Source organism: Lissotriton vulgaris, chromosome 11 (assembly GCF_964263255.1).
Source record: "Lissotriton vulgaris chromosome 11, aLisVul1.2, whole genome shotgun sequence".
NCBI classification, from domain to species: Eukaryota; Metazoa; Chordata; class Amphibia; order Caudata; family Salamandridae; genus Lissotriton; species Lissotriton vulgaris.
This window is the reverse complement of record NC_141699.1, coordinates 421,021,299-421,046,177: the sequence shown is the minus strand read 5'-3', so window position 1 is coordinate 421,046,177 and position 24,879 is coordinate 421,021,299. Positions and strand designations below refer to the sequence as shown.

Below are 24,879 nucleotides of genomic sequence, written 5' to 3'. Positions count from 1 at the left end.
AACCACATATAAACATACAATAACATCAACCTATATAAATTTAATCATAATCTCAGCCAAAATCACCTCCAACTCATTGTAATGCTGAGTAAAAGTTCTTCTATAGATAAGTCAAGTATATCGGGGGGAAGAACACAGTAGAGTGATTGGTTAAGGGATGGTGTCGCCACCCCAAAACACTTCTCACTTATTAGTTATTTAGACTGCGGTCTGAACAGCAGGTGCAAAGACACCCCATCGCAAATACGAGGTATGGGTACCAGGTATTTACATCTTGAACCCTTATTACAAGTGGTTTGATGCTTGGTACAATAACTATTGCACAACATAAACATTAACACAAGTGTGTTTGGAATGTATAAGGTGCAAAAATGATAACCTACTAGAAGTATGATTTCACAGTGGGGAATAACATGCAGATTTTCGGGCTTACCACACCAAATCCCAAATGCCCCGGTATTTAGCAGTCATTTTCCCCTCTTTAACTTCTGTCAGGTTTGGCCCACAGAAATTTAAAAGAGGGCTGTGATCTGTAATTACCTGGCGCTATAAACGTTTCTCACATTTGTAAGAGGTGGTTGTATAGGGGTCGTAATTTGCCGATCCGCTGGTAATGAGGGCCTAGGAGTAGGAACATGCAGAGTAACATTCACAAACAGTGCTTGGGCCCCTTTAGCATGAATTAGTACATACTTTTTTTTTTTAATCTCTGCCCGGGGTCAGTGCCACCAGCGGCAAAGGGATGGTGCCAATAAGGTGCAAAATACGAGTAAGTACAGTTTGCACTCAGCTCTCAATAAGCGCTAGACCATAGACAGACTTGAAATATGTTTGCACCCATTTTTTCCACTAATATGCGGGTCTTTATGACATTGCTACAAGTAGAGCCGTGAAAATCAATATTTTAATTTAGGTTGCAGTGTATATTGATAAAAGAGGTTGCTAAAGTGAATGGGTTGAGTAGACTTATTTTGTAGGTAGGTTTTACCGTATGGGCTATCTTTTGCAGTCAACGTTTTTTGCCCAATATTTTATTATCTTTAAAGTTAATTTATTCCCTGAAGCCGAAGTTGTATTTTTTGTCACTTCTCTCAATTATTTCTTGCAGATCTTGAAAATGTCCTGCATAGAGATTCTAGCTGCTGAGCCCTCGAGTATATGTGCAGGAGGTACGTTTGAAAATACCACTTCCTTAATCCTCTAAGATGAATTTATTGACGTATGACAACAAACAACGCCACCTTGTGTAGTTTCAGTAAACACGAACAGTCAGAAGATGTAACTTTTTAAATAATTTCAATTTCAGCATAGCCCTCCATTTTGTATCTGCTGCTCTATAAATTTAGCCGTTGTCGGTGGTCAATAAAATATTCTAATTTAAGTTAACTATTCAGTACTATCTAGAATTTTAAGTGTGTTCCCATCAATTCCATTTACGTTTTATTTATATGTTTACTCTTTTATCTGCGCGATGAAATGTGTAAAGTGTAAAATGTAAGCACTGATATCTGCCAATGACTGTATTTCCAGGTATACAACCCTTACAACAAATCTTTTACCACGCACTACCATTACAACGCAGTCATTACTACGCAAACCATTACAATCCATTGCGCTGGGGGGCACTCTAGGATAGGGAATACGTTTAATTTACTATCCAACACCTTCCCTAGTGTCCACGGGGACTGGAGTTGGAATAGTAAATTAAACTATTCACTATCCAGCACCCCAAAGCGCTATGCGTTGTAATGGTATGCGTTGTAAAAACCGCGTTGTAATGGTATGCGTGGTAAAAGTATGCGTTGTAACGTCATACATCCGTATTTCCATGATCTAGAAACGCCCTAAAATCTCTGTTGTTAGGAGAATGAAACTGAAGATTTAAGTCAACCAATAAAATTAAAGATTAAGAATTAAAAATAGTAGGGGTGAGAAAGTATAGACGCTCTGAGGTAATATAGCCCTTAGGAATGGGTGGTCTGCAATTTAAGTGCTCTCGAAAAGGAGTAGGAAGTGGAAAATGTAAGCAAAAATGTCATAGCCTCTCAAAAAGTAAGAGCACAATGCGTCCTCAAGTTCAAAATAGACAAGCGACAACATCTCACACTAAAACAATTGTACAAAATGGCATTTCACGTAATTTTGTGTTATTGTTGGGGGCATTTGGGGCAACTTCTACATGGGAAGTTGCACAAATTAAACCCAGGCCTAAAAACATGCTATTATTGTATTGTGCACCATTATGATCTTGTTACTCGGAACAATGAACCCTGCAGTAGTGGTGATATTCATGTGGTATTACTAAATTACTATAGCATGGGAGACATCGTTTACAATGCACACGTTAAAAGATATGCCATTACAATGCAAAATCCATTACAACGCACTCCCCAAAGTAACGCCCCGTGTAATGGGTTATTCATTGTAATGGTTTGTGTAGTAAAAAATGCACTGTAATGGCACGCATTGTAAATGTGTGCTTTGTAATGCGTTCTATTCCTATACCAGGGCTATAATGAGGTAGTGATTCCAGGGGCAAAGCTGTCAGTTGTGCTGCAGGTGCAGTGGCAGAGTGGCCCAGGAATCCATGGGGTTCACTGAACCCCATCTGTCTTTTACTATCCAACCTTGGGGGAAAATAGCGCATTCTCCGTTCTTGCGTTAGGGCCCATGAAACTCTTGCTACTCCACTGCCTTAGTCTCAGAAGAGGAGACAGTGTATAGGTTTTTATGTAAAATGCAGCTAACTTGTACACACTGGAGTCTAGTGCAGAGAAGATGCCTTCTGAACCACCAAGGCTCATTTCCAGGAACATTCCAGCCATCAGCATCCTAGCTACCAGCATTCGTCAGCATTGTAAGAAATTGGGGTATTAGTTGAGAGGGGTGGAATCCCCGTTCGAAAAATAAACAAAATCCTTGTCCGTGTGAACTACAAACGTCATACATATTCTGTGCTGAAACCTCTGATAGTTTGGCACAAAAGCAGTCAGGCTTAACTTAGAGGCAATGTGTGAAACATTTTATGCATTTACTCAAACAGTAATAAAATATAAACACAACACAATACAAGAAAAATGCCAAACCAATTTAGAACAATAGAGTAAATTTCAATAAATAAAATGACACTGAAACAATAAAAAATCAATCAGTGGAACCAGAATTAGGTATTTTTGAAGTTTTTAGTGGAAATAGCACCAAAAAGCATAAAGCACAAATTGTCATGGTAGTACTGGCGGATGAGATGCAGGGAACAGTTTTGTCCTGCTGAAGATTTGACCTTTTCTGAGTCCAATTCCACGCGGGGAGCTGCTGGGGAGTTCCACGTTGGTGGTCAGCACAAGAAGACCATTGGCTTGAGGAGCAAGTCAGTGTGAAGAGTCAGTTGTCTCTAAAGCTTCGTGTTGGCAGTCAACAAAGACTCTCGCTGATGGAGTTGGTTCTCGGAGTGGATGTGAAGAGCAGGTTCCAGGCAGGCATCGAGAATGGTCGTCAGGTGACATGAGGAGTAAGTTTGCGGCCGCGAAGATCCCAAAAACCTCTCGATCTTCACTGGAACTCAGGGGCTGTAGTTTCAGGGAAGAAGAAGTACACTCTGATGCTATCCAAGGGTCCAGTACAGGGAGAGACACTGCTTGAATTAATCTCAACCACTGGCGTTCGCTCAGACCACATCCCAAACAAGTATTTTCTGCTGACAATGCCACCTCATTTCGGACCCAGCCATATGCAAATCAGCCTTGACCCTCTTCCAGTGAGAACAGACTAGCTCAAACTTCCAGGTCAGGTCCTTTCTGAACCAAACCTCATGCAACCAGAGCTGGTTTCACCCTTGTTATGGGCTCATCAGCCAGGTGGAGCTTTATTTCAGTACCACAGTGAGCACAGGGCCCACGTCTGGGCACACTGTCATACTGAAGGCATCAAAACACAAAGTGATGGATTGAATGCTTGAATGAATCTTGGCCAATGACAAATGCGCGGGGAACTAACTGGGACGGGCATGCCCAGCATTAGTCATGTACACACTTTGCCACTGGACAAGGATGCAGCAAAAAACAGACATGGTTTGCTCGTTTTCTGGTTCAGGGAGTACCTGGACTAGTAGTTCGGTCTGGACTGTTCCCACTAGGGCAGAGCCAATACTGATTTGCATTTCACTGAGTCCAAACTGAGGTGGCATTGTGTGCAAAATACCGTTTGATTGGGATGTGGCCCGAGTAATTACCTGTGGCTAAGATTAATTAAACAATTCCAACAATTCCAACCATTACTTTTTTGTGATGGTTCACTTTTTTGTATACTTTAACTTTTCTAAAAGTGGCATCTTCAGAATAGTTACTTAAAATTCGACTTTACCATTAAAGAGTATTTTAAATTTCAATTCATTTGAGTGGACGAATCAGTTCTCTATCTGTTCCCAAATTGAAGTTCTCACTTAAGTGTAATAAGGTAACTAGTGTTCGTCTATGGGAGAGATAGCCTTACAGCAGTGAAAAACAGCTGTAGGAGTCCTTCACTGTCAGGACGTGTAAGACCTAAATACGCATGTCCTACTTTTTAAATGCCACGTGCCCTAGCAGTGGTTAAGGCTTACCTTAAGGATGATTTATGAATATTAAAAAGGAAGGTTTAGGCCTGTCAAATGGTTTATTTTGACGGATATAAATGACAGTTTAAAACTGCACCACAGGCTGCAGTAGCAGACCTAGGCATGTGATTACTTTACTTGGTGGGCCCAAAGAGTGCTGCAGCCCACTAGTAGCATTTGATTTAATTTACAGGTCCTGGGTACATGTAGTACATTTAGTACCATTTACCAAGGACTTAGAAATAAATTAAATGTACCAAGTTTAGAAAGAAGAGCACAAGCCATATACACTCATTAGCCGGTAAAACGTGCACAAAAAGACAACAAAACGGGTTCAGCAAAGGCAAAAATCTATGGGCCCTGGTTACATGTAGTACCATTTACCAAGGACTTAGAAATAAATTAAATGTACCAAGTTTAGAAAGGAGAGCACAAGCCATATACACTGATTAGCCGGTAAAACGTGCACAAAAAGACAACAAAACGGGTTCCGCAAAGGCAAAAATCTAGGGTCAACCTGCAACGAGGTGCCGGCCCAACAAGCATAAAACACAAAAAGCATGTTTTGTTACAGGTTTTTCGTATTTAATCCATAGTACACGGATTTAACAGTAATGATGAGGGAGTGACGCAGGTTTTCTTGCGAGCAGAGATGAGGCGAGTTATATGTTGAATTTCTAACATATACTGTGAATGGTTAAAGTGGCCTTGCAGTACTGCCACAAATTGATGCATTCTTCCCTGAGGGGACCAGGCCTACTTTTGTCATCCACGTCCCACGTTCGTTAACGTGGCATGTGTCTAGTGAAATTAATTTTTATTTTCAAGCTGCAGCTGCAGCTGCCGCCTCAGGGAAGCAGGTATGAGGCCGCACGTGTCCGTGCACGAGACAGGCCGGTGCATGCATGACCGCACAAACATCTGAGAAGAGCCCTCTCGCACCTAACAAAAGCCTTCTGTGACGAGGCATTCACCTGCGTGAGGTAGCATGTTCTCTCTTCAGCAACCAATGCACTCACATAAATAACCCATCCAGAGATCATCTTAGATCCTATCATTTTAGAGCATTCAGAAAAACACGATGGCATTTTTTATGCCCCAACTGTTCATTTCATTGGAAATTGAGTAGTGTCTGCAAAGTTTTGCTAAGGTACAGATTTCCATTATTTAAGTTTAAGAAGATTCCCTTTCACCTTTGTACGTGAAATTTTTTTTTTACCATCTGCATAACGAGTTCCATTTTATGGCAAAAGAGTACAGTCACGTCAATCAAGAGATTAACCCCGTTTAAAAATTTTCATCACTACTCCGTTCTGAAAAGTGCATACAGAATTGTTTGTGCAAGTTTGCAAGTTTTAATTTTGCTGAGATTTCCTATGCACAATGGCAGTATAGCTTCTTCAAATGTGATTTCAGCGTGAAACAATGATATATGCAACACAAATTGTTACCTATATCACAGTTGAAATACAGATGTTTCGAAGAAAAAACCTACACAAAGTGTGCAGAGTGGTAAAAAGGTTTTGGAAATATCTCGAGAAATTTCCACTAATAAGCACATGCCACCGGCTGAGAGGGTTTTTTTTAAAGGCACAGAGCTCCTTGGTGTTAGATCACCCTAAATTGGTGTACATAACACCAAAGTGAAAAAGAATGTTCTCCTTTCGAAATAGATATTGCTTACCTTGAGGCTAGAAATTTTTTTTTTAAGAGAGTTGTCTGCAGATTTATGAAAAATGGCTCACTCCAGACTTTTCCCCTGACAATGGAAGATGGCCTATACGCATTTCCATGCCTTATGTACTAATTATGCAATCGCAAACAGTGGGCCCAGTTTGAGAAAACATTTTTTGCACTCGATGCCTTATTTTTCAAACTCACCTATGTACGAATACGTGGGTTTCACAAATAATGAATCACTCTGATTGGTAGCCTTCATAGAGAGGGTGGCATGCTAGGGTCTGCAGACCACTATGTCTGTTCACCTTTAAATAGAGTAAACTTATCTTTTTTTAAATGCAGTCTGATGTCCTTAAAGGAAACCGGGCTCCTTTTAAAAAAGTTAGGTTTTTTTTAAACGTTTGTGTGAGAGTTGTTAATGGTCGCTTACACCACTGCCGACTCCCAAACAAACATTTTTTTAAATTCACAAATTTTTATATTCACAAGGGGACCCCTTCCCTTTTGCAAATGTGTGAGAACCCCAACTTGGGAGTCAGTAACTTTTCTGGGGCCTATTCCGATGACATCGATCTGGAGCCGTAACCGACCAACCTGCTGCTGTCGGTTATGGCCCTGCAAGTACGATGCAACCGAACCCTCTTCGGTCGCACTCGTATACTTCACAATGGGAGCATGCATTACGAGCGGAATGCATGCCTCCATTGTGAAATGCAGGGGTGCAGTTCATCCCTGCAGCCTGTGGCCAGCACCCAAGGTGCCTGCCACCGGGTGCAGGGATCAACGGAGGGAAACCATAGGTGCCCCCAGGCCGCCATACAGCGGCTTTACACCCATGGGGGCCCTGCTGGGGGCCCCCAGAGACAGTTTCCGACTGCCTTTTCGTGCCGGACACACCAGCATGAAAAGGCAGTGAAAAACTGCCATCGTACTCCCTCTGTCGTAAAGAGGTGACCGGGGGAGTACAGAAGGAATTTCGGATGGCAGACGGGCTCTCCGAGCCTGTCATAAACCATCTGGAAATCCGAGTCGGATTGCACTCCGACCGAGCCCATCAGAATGGCTCGGTCAGAAAGGAATCTGGCCAACACGTTCCGATTCGGTCAGAAGGGCTCCGAACATGGTTTGGAGCCCTTCTGACTGGAATCGGAATCGGCCCCACTGTGTGTTGCTACCGGTTTGCGGTCGCAAAACGTTAATACTTAAGAGTACTGAATTAGTATTTGGAAGTAACGCCCAAAACATGCCTCTTCCGAATACCGATTCACTATCTATTTCCTAACACATTTAATGATTTATTAAAAAGAATTCCAAATTTCTATGTGTATTTAGTATATAAGAAATAGGATTTTAGCACTCACAAATATTATGCTGTGCTGTTTCAGAGGGTTTGTGGACACTGAAACCCATCATACATCTGCCCCTCAGTGCATCATTTGCTTTGTGGGTTCCCAGATGTCACAAATAGAGAATTTTACTGGACTATCTCCAAGAAATTGTCAGTCAGTCAGTCAAAATCACTTTATTCGATTAATTAAAATCATAAAAGTATACAATAAAAACATGATGATAAAAACAGTAAAAAAATACTAAAAAATTAGCCCAGCTATTTTGCATATTAAAAAATTATTTTACAGAATTCAAATCTTTTAGATTTACTTTACAAAAGGGGAGAAAATTCATAAAACATTTATTCAACAGTTGAAGATACATTAGAGCTGGTTTAACCTGGTGGAACCCCAACCCTCTTAAGAGTGGGATGATGAATTTTTTCCTCAATGTTGAGTAATGCTTACAAAAGAACATAAAATGGGTGGTGTTTTGCATTTAACAGTTATCGCAGTCACAAAAGGGAGCCTTGTCTGGGGTGCACCATGTCTGATAGTTTCCTAATAAAAGATATACCTGGTTAAATCGAAATCTGGTTAAGAGCCAACGATGGAAAGGTTTGGAAACAACTCTTAGGTACAGTTCCAGGGAAGGGGAAGTGACTAGCAAAAAGTGCTCTCTCACAGCTGGTTTTGCTAGTTCCTCGGCCTCTCTTTCCAGTAATTTCATGGACAAGAAGGGCCTTTTGACCCAAAGTATATCACCTTTGACAATACCTTCCGGGTGATCAAAAATTTCTGGTCGCCCCAATTTAGCAAATGTTACTTTGATGTAGGATAACCATGGAATTTTGATCCCCCTTTCCAAACCGATACAATTTCTTAATATTAGATGGTTCAATGTTAGCTCAGGATTGAGCCAGGTTTTGAGCCAACACATGAGGGGTGCTAAACTAATCAAGTCACCAACAAATCCCATGCCTAGCTCTAGGTGAACAGCAAATGTTGGGGTAGACTGTGGGACCGTTAGAAAGGAACGAAACAATTTATTTATAACCCTTTGTACCTCTGTCATGTTTGTATACCTCCTGATTGCTGAACCATTAAGGGTTAGGGCAAGACATTTGGCCTTATATAATTTAAGGATTGCTTCATTGGGTCGTCCCCCCAAACGCTGTATTAATTTTAATAGTGCAGAACCCACTCGTACCAAAGCGGTTTTTTTGCCAGCTTCTAGGCCGTCCATGAGCAACCATTGTCAAACAGGACCTCCAGATATGTAAATGCTCTCACACCTTGAACCTCAACCCCTCTACAATAAAAGGACTGTGATCTGTTCCTGCCCGGCCCCAAAGCCATGACATGAGACTTAAAGGTGTTAATCACTAGGTCTAGGGATGACATAAACTCCCCAAAACGGTGCAATAGCCGTTGTAGGGCTAACTGGATACGTGCTAAAAGAACAGCGTCATCCGCGTATAGGAGCACAGGAATGGAACGGCTTCCTATACGCGGGACGTCCTGGGTAGCCTTTTCGAGGGATTTGTCTAGGGCATTGACATATAGGGTGAACAGCAAAGGGGCCAAAAAATTTAAATGGTATCATATTCTTGTGAATCTTAATATTAGCCGTGTATTTAGCACACACTTTAAAATTAGTTGCATTTTGCTATTTGAATAATAGGTATATTACCAAATCTATCTGTATTAACTTTAGTGAAAAAAAGCTGAACAACCCAGGAAGGATTCAAAACATGGCCTTTCAGGTTACAGATAAATCTGTGCAGCATGTGCTCAACCTCGAGAGCTATCTTACTATCTCTGCAGGTGCACTATCATAGGAGAAGCATCTTTTTAGGGTTTGAGAGTCAATGTATACCAAACTCCTCATATATGGTGTTATGCTTCAAACTACTTCATACAATCTGACGTTGTGTGCAAAACAACCTCCCTGTACTATGTTTGTGCCCTAGACTCCTCCCCTGTGTGGTTTTGGGCCCCAAGAGTATTTCACTTTTTAGGCATAAGCCCCAAGCTCCTTAAACTGCTCAGCTATGGGCTCAAACGTCCTTACGTGGTGTGCAAATGGGTTCCAAACATCTTATAATGTTAAGGATATAGGACCAAGCTCCTTACCCTATATAGTCAGGGGACCCAAACTCCTCCCACTGTGCAGTTTTTGTCCCAACTGTGTGGTTGGGGATCCCACGCTTTGAATGAGGCCCTAAGCCCCTCACTTTCTGTGCTCATTGGTCCAAAGTGGCTCACACAGTGTAGTTATAGCTCCAAGCTTCTCGCTCTGTTTTGCCATTGGCTCTAAGCTTCTCACTCTGCACAACTATGGGTCATAAGATGCTCACACTCTGTAGTTATGGCCTCCAAACTCCTACCAGTCTGAATGTACAGGCCCCAAACTTTTCACACTGTGTAGTCATGGGCCCTAAGCTCCTTGCATTGAATAGCCATGGCCCACAAGCTACTCACTCTCTGTGCTTATGGGCCCTAGGCTCCTCACGCTGGGTCTTGATGGGCCAGGCTCCTTGTATTATGTGGTTAAAATCCCCAAGCTCCTTATGCTGTCCATTGATGATCCTCACAAACACACACGTGCTCCACGCGAGGGGTGAAAACTGCACAGAGTGCGCAGTGGTAGTCCCACTAACACTCCGAGAGAGAGAAGAGGAACCCGCCCTCCCTGCAGACTGGAAAACCTCGTTCAAAAGAATGTGTGGAGAGAGCAGGCTCTTTCGAAGGCCGTTCTCTCCTGGCACTGCTTCTACCAGAGACCAGTCTTCCTCACTGTTGGCTTTCGTTCCCTCCAAGCTGCATGGCACTCCTCCATGCATCTAGTGGCTTAACGCCATGTATAACAGCCATTCTCTATGCATGGATCCAGTGCACTTTCCAGGTTTATCATGAAAACTGAGAACAGCCCGGCGAGCCAGGGAGCTGTCTCCACTCTCTTTACAAGGTGCTGGGGACGTGTCTGCGAGATAGGCGGTCTGGAATCTTCCCGCAAATGGTGTTGAACTTGCATTGGGTTGGTGCTCACCCTCCCCACAGGCGCATTGATACTCCTCTCAGCCCACATCCATGGGGTGAAAGGGCTACACGGAAAGTATCAACATGCAAAAGGAAGGCGTTGAGTGACAGAATGCAGCAGAAAACCACACGAGTACGCAAAAATATAGTGGTTAAGAATATCGACAAGCAGGTAAGAAATATCGATTTTAACTATATCGAAGTTAGTAATATCGATTGTCAAAATATCATTGTTAATAATATCGATTTTTTTGTGTTTTGTATGTTAGTATTTGTGTTAAAAGTAATGAATTTTATGTTAATTAATTTTTGCGTAATTTAATTCAGTAGTGGGTTGTGGGTTTATAGGGAAATAGGGTGGGAAGTATTTTAATTATAATATATTTTTAAAGAATTATTTAGAATTAATTAATTATATGTTAATTACTTTTTGCGTAATTTAATTCTGTAGCGGGTTGTGGGTTTATAGGGGAATAGGGTGGGAAGTAATTTAATTGAAATTAATTAATTAATTCATTCATTCATTAATAATTTAGTATGTAATAATTTATCTTGCTATTTAAGTTAATTAATTTATTATTAATTAGTTATAAATTGATCAATAATCAATTGGTAATTAGGTTAATGTGTTAAACGTTTTTTTTTATTAATTAGTAATTAAGTAGATATTAATTATTAATAATCATTGTGGGAATATGTTAATTGTGTACCTTTTTATGAGCGGGTTGAGGATTGTTAGGGGAGTAGGGTGGGAAGTAATTTAAATTTAAATGTAATGTTTATTATTTTTATATAATATTTATCAAAAGTCATTTTATAGTGTTAATAGTGTGAATTAATTAAATTTGATGGTTATTAATGTTATTGTTATTTGTTATTAGTTAATTAATTAATTGTTAAATAAATATGGTAATTTATTAATATTTTACAATATTGTAGGTGACGTTTATAGGGGAAAATGGTGGGAGATAAACTAATTTTGAAAAATTCCCACCTGCTATCCAACACTTTCCCCACTGTTGTACTCACTGGAGTGGAAAAGTAATTTTTACCCTCCCACTATCCAACACTTTCTCTACTGTTGCATTTCCTGGAGTGGGAATGGTAAGTTTTACCCACCCACTATCCAACACTTTCCCTACTGTTGCACTCACTGGAGTGGGAATAGTAATTTTTACCCTCCCGCTATCCAACACTTTCCATACTGTTGCACTCGCTGGAGTGGGAATAGTAATTTTTACCCACCCGCTATCCAACACTCTCCCTACTGTTGCACTTGCTGGAGTGGGAATAGTAATTTTTACCGACCCACCATCCAACACTTTCCCTACTGTTGCACTCGATGGAGTGGGAATAGTAATTTTTACCTACCCACTATCCAACATTTACCCTACTGTTCCAGTCGCTGGACTGGGAATCGTAATTTTTATCCACCCGCTATCCAACACTTTCCCTACTGTACCATTCGCTGGAGTGGGAATAGTAATTTTATCCCCTACGCTATGCAACATTTTTAGTATTGTTATATTTAATGTAGTGTAAAATATTATTTAAAAAAATAATAATTTTAATGTTTTAACTTATAATGTATAATTTATATTTATATTTATATTATAGGTGTATATATGTATATATATATATATATATATATATATATATATATATATATATATATATATGTATATATATGTGTAATTATATTTAAAATTATGTTTTTATATTTTATAATAAAAAATATTGACTATTTTCTAATATTATCAAGTTAATATATATAAAAAAAAATATGCATGTTTATTTTGGTAATTACATTTATCATTTATTATTTGTAATGTGTTTTACTTATTTTTAAGTGTGTTTTACTTAATTATATTTATTATTTCATCAATTTTGCCTAATCGAGCACCTCCGTTGGTCCACCTGAACTACTATTAATCGTTGCGTCCACGTCATCCAGGATCTCAGTGCAGGCTTTGATGAGAGGCTGGCATTGTCCAACCACAGAAACACTCTTGGGGTATCACTACCACCAGCCACCCACTTCACCCAGTGACATCTGTTTGTATGTGATGGTCTTTAACATTGACTAGTCCACTGCATTGGGTGAGTGGAAGGACACAGTGAAGCTATAAGCCCTTCTGGTATGCAAGGAATGGCTCTGCCTTTTAATACAATAGTTGGACCATTTTGTATAGTAAGTCCATTTATATAGTACTTTTTACTACTGACGAGGCACAAAAGTGCGTTAGTGGATGGTGCATGCTACACCATCGGGGGAGTGCATGGTATGAACAATGTTGAGTTTCTGTATGTTCTGAGTTGAAATGTTCTGGTGTTGCAGATGAGTGATCAGCGTGGTACTCTGATCTTATGTATTGTTGCAGTGCCATGCGTAAAATGGGCTGAAAACGAGTAAGAGATACAAAGGTGGAATTATACAGTAATGTAAACGTATATGATTCAGCACGTCTCAATAGAGTCTGCAAAGGTCATGGCATGAACTGCATACAAGCAAACGTGGCAACATTAAATAATCTCCCTGTGATTGCGAGATCTGAAAACTGCATCTAGGACCAGCAAGCCGCAACTCACAGGCCTGTGCGGGAGAGAACCAGCAACACATAGGGGTCTACTACGATCCGTCCGCCACCGTAATGGCGGGCGGTCCCCTGATGCATATTAGGATGTACCTGCCACATTGGGGGGCGTATACAGATTTTTTTACATTGCGGCGGGCGGTGCTTTCAGCAGCACCCGCCGCAATGTAAAAAAGGCATGTTGTGAATTTAAATGCACCATAGGTCCCCCATGGTTTCCCCATAGGCCCCCATGTGTACCCCCAACACCCTTGGGGCCTGCATTGGGCCCCCACATTTAGGAACCGCCATGAAGAGGCACATCTCTGCCTTCATTGAAATATTGATGGCAGTTTCTTGCAGACACCGCCACCATATTCAGCCCCTTTTCCGCCCGGTCGACATCGTAATATGGCGGGGGGAAATGGGAGGCAAGCAGTGGTTAATGGCGGGCAGATCGCCACCTCCATATGGGCGGTGGCGATCCGCCCGCTATTGTAATAGCTCCCTAAGTGTCCTTTTATGTCATGGAGCAAAAGCGAAACGACCCATGTCTATACTGATAGGGGCTTATTTACAAGCCCCTTGTGCCACTGGTGTGTTACTTTAATATGGGAAACAGTGATGTACCTGTGGCGCAAGGGGATTGTAAATAATTCCCATAGAGTGTACATCGAGGAGCGTGAGGACCGGGGCTGCATGTACAAAATGGATATTTTGACTATACGAGTTCACTACTAATCGTTTATGGGTTCCGGAGTAGACTCACATAAAAAGTGCTTCAATGTCTCATCAGGGGTAGAAAGCGATATACAAATGTAATTACGATACAATACTATACAATACAGAGATTCATAGAAAAGCCCTATATAGTCCGTCCAGGAGCAAACATTCACCAGCCCACCACCAGCACTGATGTCAGGCAGGCAGCCTAAAACCCTGCAGCGTCGACCCAGTAGAGATAGAGGGCAGTCAGTGGCATATATAGATGAGGCAAGCATCACAAATGATCTAAGGGGTTCCTATACTTCTTATAGGGCCCGCCCATAGATGAGAGAGACCAAGGGCATGTACCCACATAGATTGCCCTTACAAATCATCTGAGGAGGTGGTTTGGCAGCAGCTAAGAGTAACCTTCCCCCATACTGAGGAGTAAGGCAGTCTCATTCAAAGCCCTTTAGGCTCCATCCACAGGCCAAGGTGTGGCATGCCGGCCCGCAAGGAAAGAAATCAGACAAGATGGGACAAAAACAATTTGGAAAGTCACAGATCAAGAGGTCTTTGGTCAAATGCCCAAAACCTGCACATATTGGTCAACCTTTCACAGTTTAGAAACTATTAATGTCAGCCAGATGTTTCTACATTGGTTACTACCACCAGGATGGCAGAGTGACAGTGGTTAAAAGTAGCCATCATGTGTGCTCTATAAGGTCCATCCAGGAGTAACACGCATAGAGGCCGGGGCAAGAACGCCACAGGAATTCGCTGCCTGCATGCAGCTAGGATAGATGCCCTGTCGTGTCCATCGAGGGGGGACAGTGCAGCGTGCTATGGACTTCACAAGTTACAGGCGACCAATGCTGCATATCATCCATGCACGAGCGAGAGAGGAGCACGTCCCAGCATGCATTGGTTGCAGGTAGCGACGATAAATGTGCTACAGTGCCCACACTTGAGGGTCGAAGAACAGTTGCAGCATAAATTGTTTGCAGTGACCTGCGATAAAATGTCCTGTAAGATCCACCCAGGAGCAAGATAAGAACCTTCATTGTGATCACCTGACTTACTCAGTGTCTAACTTGGGACCAACAACGTTTACCTTAATGCTGCATCATTATGAACTTTTCACTACCTTAATTGCTGTATTGTTGTATACACTTTTGTTGACTGTTTATGACCGACACAGATCCTCACATGCAATGTGAGTAAAATCATGCACAAAACTTAAAAAGCACTCTGATACCTTTGGGTCTAGATGGCACTATGTAGAACTCAAAAATAAGTAAACAGGGGAGTAGCCCATGGCAGTCACTGGTCCCAAGCTTCCAGGATAAATTCTATACTGGCAGGGACACTAGGAATATTCAAATGCAATTGTGTAGCCAAGGTACTTTCAGAATAAATGTGGATTCTCTTCATATGTTGCATAATTCGCAGAATATAACTAAAATAAATTGCTTTTAGCGCCGACAGATCAAGGGTTGTTAACATTGGGCTGCAACGCCACTCCAGAAAACGTAACAAAAGTTTTTTGGTCACCTTCAACTGTTGATTGCTTTAATCAGCCAGTTAAAGAGGTGGCAACGTTGAACAGATAGTGTTAGCATCCCTGTCTGGAGACCTGGGGGAGGGAACACTTAAATGTATTACAAACAGAGTGGCTAATTTGGTTACTTCATTGTCAAGATTCTAATTTTGCATTCACATCACAACACTAATCCTTTGTCGATTTCTTAATAAATTCCATATGGTGGACTGGTAGATCTGTCTAATGGGGCTTTTAAGGGTAGCCAATGTGCAAGCCTTAGTCAAAAGGGAGCATCATGTTCTCCCAGTAGCACCCATGATGCTTTGTACTGTGATAGCCACTGCACAGTAAGTGTGGGTTAGCATTCACACATCTGTAAGAAATGTCTGATTACTCCAACAACCTTCTGTAGATACTTATTCTGACATATGTATGCCAACATGTGAGCGTAGACTAGGAATAGGCCTGGGCCAATGTAATTTGTGTTATTTTTTGGATTTGACTTTACTTTTGTTATGTGAAATTCCATAAATTACCCCATTAACCTACTCCATGCAATTTTACATGGCATTCGCTGAAAAATTGTACAGGAAATGCACAGGAACAACAGAAAACGTACCGAACCACGTATGTTTACTGTGCTTTTGTTTATATATCCGTCCTTGTGGCAAAAAATGGCATAAGGACATATTAAAAAAAATATAGCGCAAAATTATTGATTTGGATTTTTCATAATTATGAGTAATTTCATATAATTCTGCAGCAAATTCTTGGAATAATGGGAAAGCAAATTACACAAATTTTGCACACTCTTAGGGATAGATTTACAAACATTTTGCACTGGGTTAGCTTTACAAAAGTGATGCTAACCAGCATACTTTTTTAAATATAATTTAATTTCAGCTCAAAACTAATTTTGCGCTGGAAAGTACCCTAAAAGTAATGTAAAGCAGCGTGAAGCACTGCTTTGCGTTAATTAGTGACATGGGAGGTACATAGGTGTTCCCATGCAACCACCCACTCCTTTTGATGCAAAACCCATCTACAAAAAATAGAAGATAGGGTTTAGCGCCAAAAGTTAAAGTCACTTCAAAGGAGGCGATAAAAGGAGAAATGCTTTTATTTCTCCTTTCTTTTCCTACTTTGCATGCATACTACACTGTTCAGCACACAAACAAAGAGGGGAAAGTGTTTACATTTGTCTTGGTATAGTATTTTGTACCTGAAGGGTACCTTTCCTGTACAAAACCTATGCTAGACTCAGGCACACATCCTAGCACTATGGCACTAAGGTGAGTGCCTGGCGCATTTCAGCTGAAATCAACCCCAGTGCTAGGAAGAGGGAAGAAGCGAACCATGCCTCTGTAACTATGGCATTCTCCTGCTCCCTTCCTGTCCCACAACGCAACACAGCCTCTTTTGTTGCTGCGCTGTGTTGCGTGTCTTTTTTGAAAATATGTCTCTTAGTGTGACCTCTCATATTAGAGAATATTTCAGTGATATAAGCAGCCAGCCACGCGTTCACAGGCTTCTGTGACAAGATGTCTGACTTTGCTCTCTCTCTCTTTTTTCTTTCCAGTTTCCTTCCAAGTGGTTGTGAAAGGAAATGGATTCCGCCATGCGCGCAATGTGGACCGTGTCCTGTGCAGCTTCAAGATTAACGAGACTGTTACTCTCAGTAAGTTGTTTTCTCAATTTGCTTCTCTTTTGATTTTTTAACATGCTGGTTAGAACGTTCTTTTAAAAAGAAAATTTGTAACAGCCGAGTTACGAAGCTAAATTAGGCCATTGCTGGCCTTGGTACGTAGACATCTGGGATCCACCAGTACGCAAACTTTAAGGCCTGGCAAAGCTCCTGGGGGTCACCCTAAACAGCTCATTAAACAAACATCACGGTATGCATGCATCCATCATGGCACGTGCTTGGGCATCGGCAGAAATTTTGGAATGTGTTTGTTTAATAGAAAACCTTTTTCAAGCTTGGTGGACATGCCAATGCCAACAAGGAGTGGCAAAACCAATAGCGCGAAATGTAAATGCTGAAACATATTGGCTTTTTCACTGCTTGTTAAATGTTACACCATGCTTGCAGAGACTGTAAAATGAGGAAGTGGTGCTATGCTGATGCTGAGGTGGTGCTCTGCAGATGCTGAGGTGGTGCTGTGCTGATGCCGAGGTGGTGGTGAGCTGATGCTCTGCTGGTGCTGAGGTGGTGCTGCACTCGCGTTGAGGTGGTAGTTGAGTGATACTGAGGTGTTGCTGGGGGTGGTGGTGTGCTTCTGCAGAGGTGGTGGTCAGATGGGGCTGAGTGAAATGTTGTAATGCTGAGTGATGCTTAGGTGGTGTGCAGGTGATTCTGTACTGGTGCTCAGGTGGTGCTAAGTGATGCTGATTAGGTGCTGCACTGATGTGATGCTGCACTGGTGCTGAGGTGGTGCTGTGCTAATACTGTAGTGGTGCTGCATTGGTATTGGGTTGCTGCTGAGGTGGTGCTGTGCTGGTACTGAGGTAGTGCTGCACTGATGCTCTGGTGGGGGTGTGTTGGTGCTCAATTGGTGCTGCACTGTTGGTGGTGCACTTATGCAATGGTGTCGCTGTGCTGATGGCAAAGGGGTGCTGTGGTGGTGTTGAGTGATGCTGAGGAGATGCTGCACGGGTGCTGAGGGTGTGTTGAGTGATAGTGTGGTCTCGTTGAGTGATTCTGTGCTGGTGCTGAGTGATGCTGAGGTGGTAATGAGCCATGCTGAGGTGGTAGTCCTGCACAGGTGCTCATGTGGTGCTAATCTGGCATTTAGGTGGTGCTGGGTGATGCTGACTTGGTGCTGTGATGAGGTGCTGATGTGTTGATGCTGAGGTGGTGTTGCGCTGATTCTGAAGTGGTGCTATGTTGCTGCTGAGTTGCTGCTGAGGTGAGGCTGCACTGGTGCTGAGGTGGGGCTGCATAGGTGGTGGTCCACTGATGCAAAGGTGGTGCTGTGCTGATGATAAGGTGGTGTGAGGCTGATGTTGAGGTGATGCTGCGCTGGTGCTGAGTTGGCGGTGCACTGGTGCTGGTGCACTGATGAGGTGGTGCTGTGCTGATGCTGCGATGGTGCTGCGATGGTGCTGTGCTGATGCTGAGGTGGTGCTGTGGTGGTGCTCAGGTGGTGCTGTGCTGATGCTGAGGTGTTGCTGAGTGATGCTGAGATGACGCTGAGTGATGCTGTTGTGATGCTGAGTCTTGCTGAGGTGGTGGTCCTCCGCTGGTGCTCAGATGGTGTTGTGTGATGTTGAGTTGGTGCTGTGCTGAGGTGATGCTGTGCTGATGCTGAGGTGGTGATGCACTGATGCTGAGGTGGGGCTGTGCTGATGCTGAGATGGTGCTGTGCTGATATTGAGATGGTGCTGTACTGGTGCACTTATGAGGTGGTGCTGTGCTGATGCTGAGATTGTGCTGTGCTGATGCTGAGGTGAGCTGTGGTGGTGCTCAGATGGTTCTGCGCTGATGCTGAGGTGGGGCTGAGTGGTGCTGACGTGTTGCTTAGTGATGCTCAGCACCACTGCATAGTGATGATGCAGTGGTACTGAGCGATGCTGAGGTGCTGGTGCTCAGGTGGTACTGAGCTAGTGCTCAGGTGATGCTGGGTGATGCTGAGTTGGTGCTGAGCTCAGGTGATGTTACACTGATGCTGATGTGGTGCTGTGCTGATGCTGAAGTGGTGCTGCGCTGGTACTCAGTTGATGCTGCGGTGGGGGTACACTGGTCCTGAGGTGGGCCTGCACTGGTGATGCTACACTGATGTGAGGTGGTGCTATGCTGATGCTGAAGTGGTGCTGTGCTGGTACTCAGTTGCTGCTGAGGTGGGGGCACACTGGTCCTGAGGTGGGGCTGCGCTGGTGGTGGTGCACGGATGCAGAGGTGGTGCTGTGCTGATGCTGACATAGTGCTGAGCTAATGTTGAGGACGTGTTGTGCTGGTGCAGAGGTGGTGCTGCGCTGGTGTTGAGGTGGTGCTGCGCTGATGCTGAGTTGGTGATGCATGGCCGGTGGTGCACTGACGAGGAGGTGGAGCTGTGCTGATATGGTTTGAGGTGGTGCTGTGTGGTGCTGAGGTGGGGCTGTGCTGATGCTGAGGTGGTGCTTTGCTGATGCTGCCATGGTGCTGAGCTAATGTTGAGGACGTGTTGTGCTGGTGCTGCGCTGGTGTTGAGGTGGTGCTGCGGTGATGCTGAGTTGGTGATGCACGGCTGGTGGTGCACTGATGAGGAGGTGGAGCTGTGCTGATATGGTGCTGAGGTGGTGCTGTGTGGTGATGAGGTGGTGCTTTACTGATGCTGAGGTGGTGCTGTGCTGATGTTGAGGTGGTGCTGCACTGGAGCTGAAGTGGTGCTGCACTGGTTTTGAGGCAGCACTGTGCGAATGCTGAGTTAAGGCTGCACTGGTGATGGTGCACTGATGAGCAGGTGGTGTTGTGCTGATGCTGAGGTGGTGCTATGTGGTGCTTAGTTGGTGCTGTGTTGATGCAAAGGTGGTGTTGAGCTGATGCTGCTCTGGTGTTGAGGTGGAGCTGCACAGGTGCTGAGCTGGTGCTGAGTGATACTGAGGTGGTGCTGATGTGGTGGTGTGTTTGTGCGAAGGTGATGCAAAGGTGGTGCTGAGTGATAGTGAAGTGTTGCTAAGTGAGGCTGAGGTGGTGCTCAGTTCAGCTTTGGTGGTGATCAGGTGATGCTGTGCTGGTGCTTAGGTGGTGCTGAGTGATGCTGAGTTGGTGCTGCGCTGGTTGTGAGGTGATGCTGCAGTGGTGCTGAGATAGTGCTGCACTCATTCTGAAGTTGAGGTGGTGGTGCACTTATGCTGTGGTGGGGCTGCACTGGTGCTGAGTTGCGTTGGTGGCGGTGCATTAATGTGGATGTGGTGCTGTGCTGATGCTGATGTAGTGGTGTGGTGGTGTTGAGTGATGCTAAGGAGATGCTGCGCTGGTGCTGAGGTGTTGCTGAGCGATGCTGTGGTGGGGCTGAGTGATGCTGTACTAGTGCTACGCTGATGCTGAAGTGGTGGTGCTGCACTGATGCTGAGGTAGTGCTGTGCTGGTAGTGAGGTGGTGCTGCACTGGTGCAGAGGTAGTGAAGTGCAGGAGCTGTAGTGGCACTGCACTGGGGTTGAGTGATGCTGATGTGGTGCTGCTGTGCTGGTGTTATTGTGGTGCTGAGGTGCTGCTAAGTGATGATCAGGTGGGGCTGCAGTGATGCTCTTGAAGTGGCGTTGAGTGACGTGTCTGGTGCTGAAGCGATGATGCACTGATGCTGAGCTGGTGCTACGGTGGTGTTGAGGTGGTGTGGCACTGTCTACTTGTAGGATACATTGTTAACTAACCTCACATTACATGCCGCATTTGGAGAGCACAAGGAGGCATCACTTGATATTGGTTTTATTTCACCAACTATTGAACCCTAAGAGAAAGCATCATAGGTTGAAAGCGTGCAACTTTAAGCAGCTTCTATTTTCATAAAACGGAGCATTTACAGCATGTTTACCTCTTTAATCATATGCAAATAATCATGCTGTCAAAAGCACAATGTAAAAAGGTCGATCCTACTGTTGGCCATCTTCTTAAAGTACACTTCTATTGAATAAGTATATTGTTTAAGGTGTGGACATTTGAGCTAATGAAACCAGAAATGTTATAGGATGAAAAACAACATCGCCTTCGGCTGAAATAGCGCTTGTGAAACCAAAGACAGTGGATAACAAGGTAAGGATATGATTTGAAGACCTCGGCTGAGCGTGCTCGGAAAGACAAACAAGCTGAGGCAAAAGAAAAACTAGTGCACCAAACTTAACATATATGGTCGATAGTGAAATAATCCATATAACAGGGCCAGTCTCCAGGAGTGACCAAAATAACAAAAGGAGGGACAAAGGTAAACTATTCACCCAAAAATCCAAAGGAATTTCGAAAGGCACATGAAGGAACAAATGAAAACGGATGGGCGTGCTGAAAGCCCATACAGTAGATACAAGGTGTCTCAAGAGACAGTGCACGCCCTGCCTAGGCAAAACCGTAATACTGCTCCAAAAATGGGAGCAGTGGATGGACCCAAAGTCTTGGTCCTTGCTCTAGTGGAGGGGCAAACACAAGAAGAGGACATGACGTATGCCATGATGAATGGAAGCATAGCAAATGAGAACAAAGCTGAAGCTTACCAATGGCAGGCTATGGGTGAGCTGTAAGCCCACTGATTGTAAACAACATGTCTTGAAGAGACAACTTATGCACTATCTAGCTGAGATCTAAAAATATGGTGCAACAAAAGGAAAAACGTTAGAAAATCAAAGTGGGCGGATGGAATTAACTACAGGCCAACTGGTTTGTTCTAATACTGATTGACACATTAAATTACCCAGCAGTGCTTCTTTTATAATTTATACTGAATTGGATGATGCTGTATTCTGCAATGGAGGATTGCTTTGTTATACAACACATCAATAAATTGTTGCTTTGCAAATAAAACAACTGTTAAATAAATCATTACTCTCAAGATTACTAAAGTAGATTATTGCCTAAGGGCGCCTTTTATAGCTTTTTAAATAAAGACGCATGAAATGGGTGTCTGCTAGAAGCTATTTTAAGGGTGGGCTGATGTTGTGCGGGTAAACAGTGCAATCACTAAAACGTATTTTAAAAGATTGATGATAACAATTCACAACTCCATACAATGAACTATTTAGGTTTTCTATTGTTCAGTCATCCATTTCATATACGGGCAGATACAGTAGGAAGATAGCACTAGTAAAACTGCATTGTGAAGCAGTTTAGGCTTTGTGAAACTTTCATTCCTAGACCTTAGAAACGCAAACATGGTAATGGAAAGACATAATTTTAATTTAACAAAGTAAGTATTTAATCCAGATGTAAAATGTGTTCAAGTACATGGATTATTACTTAATTTCCGTTTTTAAACTCTAAAAAGCTCATAACTTGTAACATATCTGCTGTTGATATTCCTTTAGGAAACATAGATTGCGTAATTCTTAGAACTTCCACTTACAAAATTGGCAGAGCAATATTTATCATGGGAAATCTTTTCAATTAAGTATTATCCACTAAGAAAAACACGTTTGAAAATGCCAGTTGAATCAATGTAACACATTGGAAGATGTGTCTGAATGGTGGGTGATAATTCCTGAAATCCTTTAGACACAACTGTCCACTTCAGACATGAAAATATATCTCTTTAATACATGTAGACTATGGCAAAACATGTTTTGGAGATCACAATAACTTTTCATAGTGAAGCTGATATCCAGCAAATAGCATGTTTTTGTAAATTAAAAAACACTTTTTAGAATGTATGTTCAGAGGTATGCCATTTTATTAAAATAGAAAGGGAACCTCTGATGGTCAGCATGGAGCATGAATTAAACGTTGGCACCCCAAATTAATTGCAGATTTCTGTTGTCAGGTTCTTCATGAAAATATTGTACCACTGGTGAAGTTCAACATTTCAAAACGGCCTTGCTTCACAAGAGACCACAGCCTCTAGGCAATTATTCCATACTTGCACTTGAAACACAAACTGTAGCCCCCTCAAAATAATCTGTAATAGTTTATAAAAATAGACAATAGTTCATGAGTAAGAAATATTTTTTTTGCTTAGTTTTCTTGAATGTTATATTGACCACCGTGAATGTTGAATGTACTTTGGCCAATGTTCAATCATATCTGGCTGTTACTATGTGATATTTGTATCTCTTCTATTCCTCGGATCAAATCTCACAGATTTGAGTTCCGTTGGTTTCACATTCAATACCTTGCATTGCAGTTTATTTTTCTTTTAATTTCTACAATTCAGATTTTCTGGTTAGTGTAATGTATTCTGTTTCCTCTCTTAGCGAGTGTTTGACACATTCTGGTTCTTTCTGTTTCTGGGAAACAGTTCACAGAGATTAGTGTATTCTACTTTTGAGGCTGTCACTGACTGCACCTGCCTGCAAGTGGATCTCTAATCCCCTGTAAAAGTGCAGATGGGTGCCTCCTGCACTGTGAAAACACAGAGTGACTGCAAGCAGCCGCTCCGTGTTTTCATATGAATGCGCTTCCCCCAGGGCAGTGCGAGTTCGCCTTTTAATAGGTGCACCCGGCGCAAGCAATTAAAATGCATAACAAAGCCACAGATGAGCATTTAAATAAGCAGTGCTTAAGTCAGAAAAACTGGACTTAAAATTTAGGGGAATTTAAGTGGACAATCATCATGCATTTCTGGACTCAATTGACAGATTCCTATGAAGTTATACTGGTCAAAGAGGATTAGCCCCCACAAGTTATATACAACACTCCCACCAAAGAGCCCATAATTGTAGTCTTCTCTTTGCAAGTGCCCCGGCTACTGAAGGACCGCTATGTCTCAATGTGTGCATCTCAAATGGCTCCAGCACTATCTAAAAATCATGCTGGTTGACTCAAGGAAGCATTTTCTTGTGATACCCTTTAGAGAAGAACCACAGGTTGAGGCGCAGTATCCTATATAACTGAAGTGAAAGCAGGAACAGAAATGCATATTTGATAATATGCAATATCAGAGGATGAACAACCGATGTCATTCTACCATGAAGACCCAATGACACCTGTTTAAAAAAAAAATCCTGGAGATTAGTACTGGACTATCACAGTTTAAACCCACATTGTAAAACATACACTGTACAGAATACACATTGGTGCTAGATTAATGATGCAACTCACATGCAGAAAATGCAAAACCACTATTGACATAGTAAATGGGTTCTTCACCCATAGTATAGTCCTTGAATCATACTAACATAATTCACATTAACAGCAACACAGTATGGACCACGAGATGCCTCAAGTTCATAAAAACTTAATAGATTTTTTTCATCCCCTTTCACTGAATTGATGCAAGAGGATTTGAGTGTGGGCTTTTATGTAGATGAAACATACATTACTAATGATGACTTAGATGAAGAACCTCCGATGGAGGAAGGAACTTCAAAAATGCCAAGATATGATATCTTAATGTAATAGTCCTAGGATATGTGCTGTACAGTGAATGAAAATATTACAACAGAGTTATTGGATAAATGTGTGATATTAGCACGCCTAAATACTCTACAAAATTCCTGGCATTAATGAGATGTCAAGCTTTAGTTACTTGTTAATATTAGGGGTGGGCGGAATTTGCGTAGTCGTGTTACACAAAGTTCTGCGAAATGGTAACAAATCTCTGTGAGCTACGCAGAATTCCATGAGTATGCGGAACTTCTTGTTCCGCCCATTCATGATGTGTTTTTTCCTGTTCGGGGACGCTGTTTGCCTGCTCAAGGGAAATATCTCGTGAACTTGCCCTTGCAGTTGCCAATTAGCAAGACCAACTTGTTTCACTAGTCCCGCCCCTTCGCAATGTGTGTTTCCTGTTCGCGACC

General features: G+C 42.5%; 1 protein-coding gene across 1 annotated transcript in view; it reads left to right on the top strand.

Moving 5' to 3' along the window:
* The window catches only part of ANTXR1 (ANTXR cell adhesion molecule 1), a 487,726-nt gene that overhangs the window by 207,262 nt on the left and 255,585 nt on the right, over positions 1-24,879 (top strand). Inside the window, exons 9-10 of the mRNA XM_086943491.1 lie at positions 1,109-1,169; positions 17,042-17,140. Coding sequence (XP_086799617.1) covers positions 1,109-1,169; positions 17,042-17,140 — 160 coding nt within the window. The remainder of the gene's footprint in view (positions 1-1,108; positions 1,170-17,041; positions 17,141-24,879) is intronic.